The 5,778-nt window shown below is 43.1% G+C and overlaps 1 protein-coding gene across 1 annotated transcript in view; it reads left to right on the forward strand.

The window, feature by feature from the left end:
• MCPH1 (microcephalin 1) overlaps positions 1 to 5,778 on the forward strand; it is a 212,043-nt gene that overhangs the window by 203,911 nt on the left and 2,354 nt on the right. Inside the window, exon 14 of the mRNA XM_019537499.1 lies at positions 1,474 to 1,711. Coding sequence (XP_019393044.1) covers positions 1,474 to 1,711 — 238 coding nt within the window. The remainder of the gene's footprint in view (positions 1 to 1,473; positions 1,712 to 5,778) is intronic.

A 5,778-nucleotide genomic window follows, 5' to 3' on the forward strand; every position in this document is an offset into this window, starting at 1 on the left:
GTCAGGGCGGCTAGGATCTGGAACCAACTTCCAAGAGAAGTGGTGCTGGCTCCTACCCTGGGGGTCTTTAAGAGGAGGCTAGATGAACACCTACCTGGGCTTGTTTGACCCCAGTACTCTTTCCTGCCATGGCAGGGGGTCGGACTAGATATCTACTTAGGTCCCTTCCGACCCTAGAAACTATGAAACCTGAAGGGGAGTTTGAAAGAGGATGGAACTAGACTGTTCTCAGTTGTGGCAGATGATGGAACAAAGAGCAACCATCTCAAGTTGCTGCAAGGCAAGTTTAGGTAAATATTAGGAAGAATTTTCTTTCTAGGAGGGTATTAAAACACTGAAACAGGTTACCCAGAGACGTGGTGGAAGCTCCAACCTTGGAGGTTTTTAAGGCTCAGCTGCACAAAGCTTTGGCTGGGATAATCTAGTTGGAGATGGTCCTGCTTTGACCAGGGGATTGAACTAGAGGACCTCCTGAGGCCCCTTATAACCCTAATTTTCTATGATTCTATAAGATGGAGCTTTTCAGCATCTTGACCACATTATTGGAACTACTAGCTACAAGACCTAAACATATCCACCATGCTCAGTTTCCAAAGAGAATCATAAAGCCACTTTAATTAACATCAACTTTTTGTAAAAAAATAGCATAAATATGTGACAGAAAGATAAATCCTTCTACCTCCACTGCAAGAAGAGAGAGAATTCAGGGGAGAATGGAGAACCAAATAGAGCTTCTGTTTCAACTACCTTCTGTCTTTATATATTTGTAAGCATATTGGGTGAGCACTGTAAAAAAGTACCTGGAAAGTCTGTTCAGCCTTTATCATCATAATATGTTTGTCTTTGTGGCCACAGGCTATACTTGTCTAAAGCATGATTGTTCAGTCCCTGGCCTCCAGACCAGATCTCACCTCTTGTGTGATCTCACCCCTGGGGAGTCCCGTAGGCTGTGGTCCTGTGTGTTAGGCTGGGCATGCAGGGTGGCACAGGACTTAATCCCAAGATGTGGGTGTGGGAAGGGCCCCCTGGAGCCTGATCCCAGCATGTAAGACAGGGCAGAGGCAGCACAGGGCCCCCAGAGCCCAACGCCTGCACACAGGACCGGGTGGCAGCAGCATGGGGCCCCAAAGCCCAATCCTGGCACACAGGGTCTAGTATAGCCCACAGACTGGTCCCCATGCCTTTTGTCTGGCCCACTGCATCAAAAGGTTTAGTGGCACTAGTCTAAAGTGTTCTGAGGTACTTTGGTATGAATACTAATGGGAAGACATTATTAAAAAGAATTGTTTTAGCATTTTAGCAAAAGACAAATCTAGATATAGTTTTGCTGTCAATCAATTTTTTCAACTCTATATAAAATTTGCATTAATATACAGTAATTCTTTTTCTGAAGGCAAAGCCTAATTTTACTTACCAGTTATAAACAGAAGTAATACATATTCATTAGTAATTTCCTTATTTCTTTCCAAACAGATCTGCAGACTTCAACGCCACCTATCAACAGAAAAATACCAGCAGGATCTTTTTAAAAATCAGCCTGTAATGTTTATATCTCTTACCAGTCAACCGCCCTGTGACAAGTTAAGTGAACTTGTACGATTATGTGGAGGAAAAGTTTGTAAAACCCTGCGTCAGGCAAAAATCTGCATAGGAGAATATTTGGGAAAGCAGCAACCTGAAATAAAATATTTATCAGAAAAATGGATATTAGGTAAGTTATGTTATTTTAACCCAAATAAAATATTATGAAATGTGCATTCAAACACTAAATACAGGCAGTCAGAAGGTCACCAGAGTTTATGGAAAGAGGAGAATGGCACAGCTCCGCCACATTTTTAGGAAAACCTATTTCCAAGCTGTAGAGACTTTCTTGTAAAAGTGGGGCTGCATTGATATTAGGACTCATCATTGTGAATTTGACCAAGCACCATGCCATGCAAAGCACTTCATATTGTACCATGTACCTTTACTATGCATTGTTTCATTTGTCATTGATATTCAGCTAAACTAAGGTATGGAAAAATATCCAAGGACAATGTCCCCAGGCGAAACATAAATACATCTTTTGCATGATTATTAAAAAGAACAAGATTCTCAGCTGATGAAAATTGAGTCATAGCTCATCGTAACTCAGAGATACTAACATAAACCATATATAGTATGTACATACCTGAAGGTTATTAGTGTAACCACTGATATTGTGGCAGAAGGTTTTCTTTCTAAAATCCCTGGGTGCTAAGATCCTAGGATTTAATGGTTCTGGGATGCAGGGTAGGGCTTTTTGTTCATGTGCTTGTTTCCTTAATAGACACCATAGGAATTAATTGTAAATATGAGCTTTTTGCCAGAAACTGGGTGTAGATGTACAACTCCCCCTTCCCATATAAAAGTTATGGTGATCAACTTGGGGTTCAGAACTGCAGGTTGAGTGTGTCTATCTTTAGGTAAGATGCAAGTCTTCTTCTAAGAAGGATGTTTTTACATAATGAAGCCCAAGAAAATAAGATATTGGTACTCTGAAATAGTTATCTTGCCAATAAATCAGCTTCACACTCTGGCTCTTGAGCAGATAATTACTTGGGTACAATGGTGTGGTACATAGAGCTAAATTATTGAAGACAGAAAAAGGAAGTCCTAATTAGGTGTTAATAAAATCAGTCTGTTTTTATCATGAAGCATGACTGAGAACATCTGAAGGTTCAAAAAGGGTTACTGAAGGGGAAAAAACACTTGTCTAAACATAAGTGTATTTGATACTTCAGAAAAGAAAAGATAATCATAGAGTAGGAACAGAAATGAGTTTCTATTTAGAAACATTATAAATTGTCCTGCAAAGTGAAAGGTACGATCTACTATTCACCAGTTTTATAGCAGAATTAAAGAACTCATGTGCCAAAAAAAGAGAGGATTAGATAAGAAAGCATATTGTGGTATGTAAGGACTCCCGAGAACCAGAAACAGGGTCAGAGTGCAAGGTTGAAAATGTGATACGGTAAATTAAACCAAACATCAGACATGTTAGTACTGCAAAAATAGCTCACAGTTGGACAGAAATAATTTGGATTAACACTCCATTCCATTTGAAATTGTACATAGTTCAATACCTACCCCTTCCTTTAATTACGTAACGTTAATGTTGCTTTTTTCTCTGTTCATTTTTTCTCCCACTCCTGGGATCTTCTTTTTCTGCAGTGCTTTTTTGAGTATTAGAGAGTATAAGTGTGCTACATTCTAATGGGAAGTAATGGAATAGCTCTAGAATGGTCTGGCCAAATTGTTGTAACTTCATAATAATTTCCTTCTAATTTTATGCTGACCTGTTTTAAATGTCTGGCTTTTTTGTTGTTTGGGGGGTTTGTTTCACTGTCTAAATCATTTTAGAAGAACTATTAGCACTGGATAAAGATCCTTAAAATATATGAATGGAGTCTGGAGGTGAGATTTCCTGCACCTGACTACCAGAACAGGTATTAAGGTCAAAACATTCATAAGTACTGAGCTATTAGGTACCCAACTAGACTGGGACCATGATAGGTTGGGAAGCTGAGTCCTCAGCTTTAGAACATCATCATTAGGCAGGAGAGGTACTCTACTATTAATGTATCAGTGCCTGCGAAATCAGCAATCAAGCACATCTATTTGTAGCATGGGAGGCGTTGCACCCACAAAATGCTTTAGAGCCCAGCTGTCAAACATGCAGTCTTGCAGACCACATGCAATCATGATGCATCCTGTGGGTTCCCACCCATCACCCTTGCTGCTGCTGTTGGGTTCTCCAGACTCCCCCTTCCTCCTCCAACTTCTTTTTCCGCCCCTACACCTTGGGGGGGGGGGGGGTGGCACAGAGCCTCAAGAGTTTGCACAACATGTCCAGCAAGGGGCCTGGCAAGTCAGCACAGCTCTCACAGTTGGGGAGACAGCTTTAGAGGAAGGGTACGGTTCTGTATTTCTATAGCTTGAGCCCTTCTCTACAAATGTGTCATTTCATATCTGAATCAGAACTTGTGGCAGAGGTTATATCTTTTATTAGACCAACTAAATATTTGCAAAAAAATGTATTTCTTTGCAAGCTTTCAAGTGCACACACCCTTCAAAGACTGTTCCAACTTTTATCTAAGCCTAATTTGCACAAAATGTACTATTCCAACCAGGAGATCTTACAACACCTTCAGCTCTTCTGTGAAATATGAATTTTCATTTCCACGTAGAAGTATTTTACAATCTTTGCATTCTCCTATGCCTGAAGAAGGGTGTATGCACCCGCTCAAAAGCTTGCAAATACTTTTTGTTTGTATGTTTTTTTGCAAATATCTAGTTACTCTAATAAAAGCTATTACCTCTGCCATAAGTTCTGATTCCTTTAACCTGTAGACCAGTATGGCTACAACCTGCATACCTCATTTTGTATCTATGATTGATCAAAATTGATATATTCCAGTACACTGTACAGCATCTCTTTGCTGTGGGCAGGTCTTGTCTGACAATCTCATCTCCTTCTACGACCAGATCCATTGCCACCTGGACACGGGAGACATGGTAGACATTAGAATCATAGAATCAATGAGTCGGAAGGGACCTAGACATATCATCTAGTCCGACCCCCTGCCATGGGCAGGAATGAGCACAGGAGGTGGGAGGGGTCATAAGACCCCAGCCAGGTGCCTATCCAGTCTTCTCTTGAAGATTTCCAGGGAAAGTGAGAGCACCACCTCTCTGGGAAGCCTATTCCAGGCTCTGGCCACCCTTACCGTGAAGTAGTTCTTCCTAATATCTAACCTTAACCTATCCTTCCTCAGCTTGTGGCCATTGTTTCTGGTGACTCCAAGGGGCACCCTGGTGAACAGACTTTCCCCAAGTCCCTGCTGCTGGCCCCTGATAAGGTTGTAGGCAGCCACAAGATTCCCCCCTCAGTCTCCTCTTGCGGAGACTGAAGAGATTCAGGTCCCTCAGCCTCTTCTCATAGGGCTGGCCATTGAGGCCCGCAACCATACGAGTGGCCCTCCTCTGGACCCTCTCCAGGTTCTCCACGTCCCTCTTGAAGGGCAGCACCCAGAACTGGACAGTACTCCAACTGTGGCCTGACCAGTGCTGCACAGAGGGGGAGCAAGACCTCTCTGGACCTGTTAGTGATGCCCTTGTTAATGCATGACAGGGTGCGTTTGGCTCTGCCTATTGCTTCATCATATTGGCAACTCATATTCATTCTGGAGTCAGTCCTGACTCCAAGATCCCTCTTTGCCTCTGTGCTGCTGAGAGGGTCAGCCCCTAACCTATAACCATAATGCTGGTTCCCTTTCCACAGGTGCAGCACTCTGTACTTATTCTTGTTGAACCACATCCTGTTCAGATCCGCCCATTTCTCTAACCTATCTAGGTCTGCTTGGATGCAGTCTCTGCCTGCCAATGTAGTCACTTTACCCCACAGCTTGGTGTCATCAGTGAACTTGAACAGGGTGCTCTCCACCCCCTCGTCCAGGTCGCTAATGAAGATGTTGAACAGCACCGGCCCAAGGACCAAGCCCTGGGGGACTCCGCTGCCCACACCCTCCCAGGTCGACATCGACCCGTCCACCACCACCCTGTGGATGTGCCCCTAGAGCCAGTTTGCCACCCATGTGACTGTGCATTCGTCAGTGCCGCAGTCCCTCAGCTTGCCCACCAGAATTGGGTGGGACACTGTGTCAAAGGCCTTCTGGAAGTCCAAGAAGACGACATCAACTTCCTCCTTCACATGTAAGCTCTTTGTTACCTGGTCATAGAAAGAGACCAGGTTAGTCA

Source organism: Crocodylus porosus, unplaced genomic scaffold (assembly GCF_001723895.1).
Source record: "Crocodylus porosus isolate Cpor-Errol unplaced genomic scaffold, CroPor_comp1, whole genome shotgun sequence".
Lineage (NCBI taxonomy): Eukaryota > Metazoa > Chordata > Crocodylia > Crocodylidae > Crocodylus > Crocodylus porosus.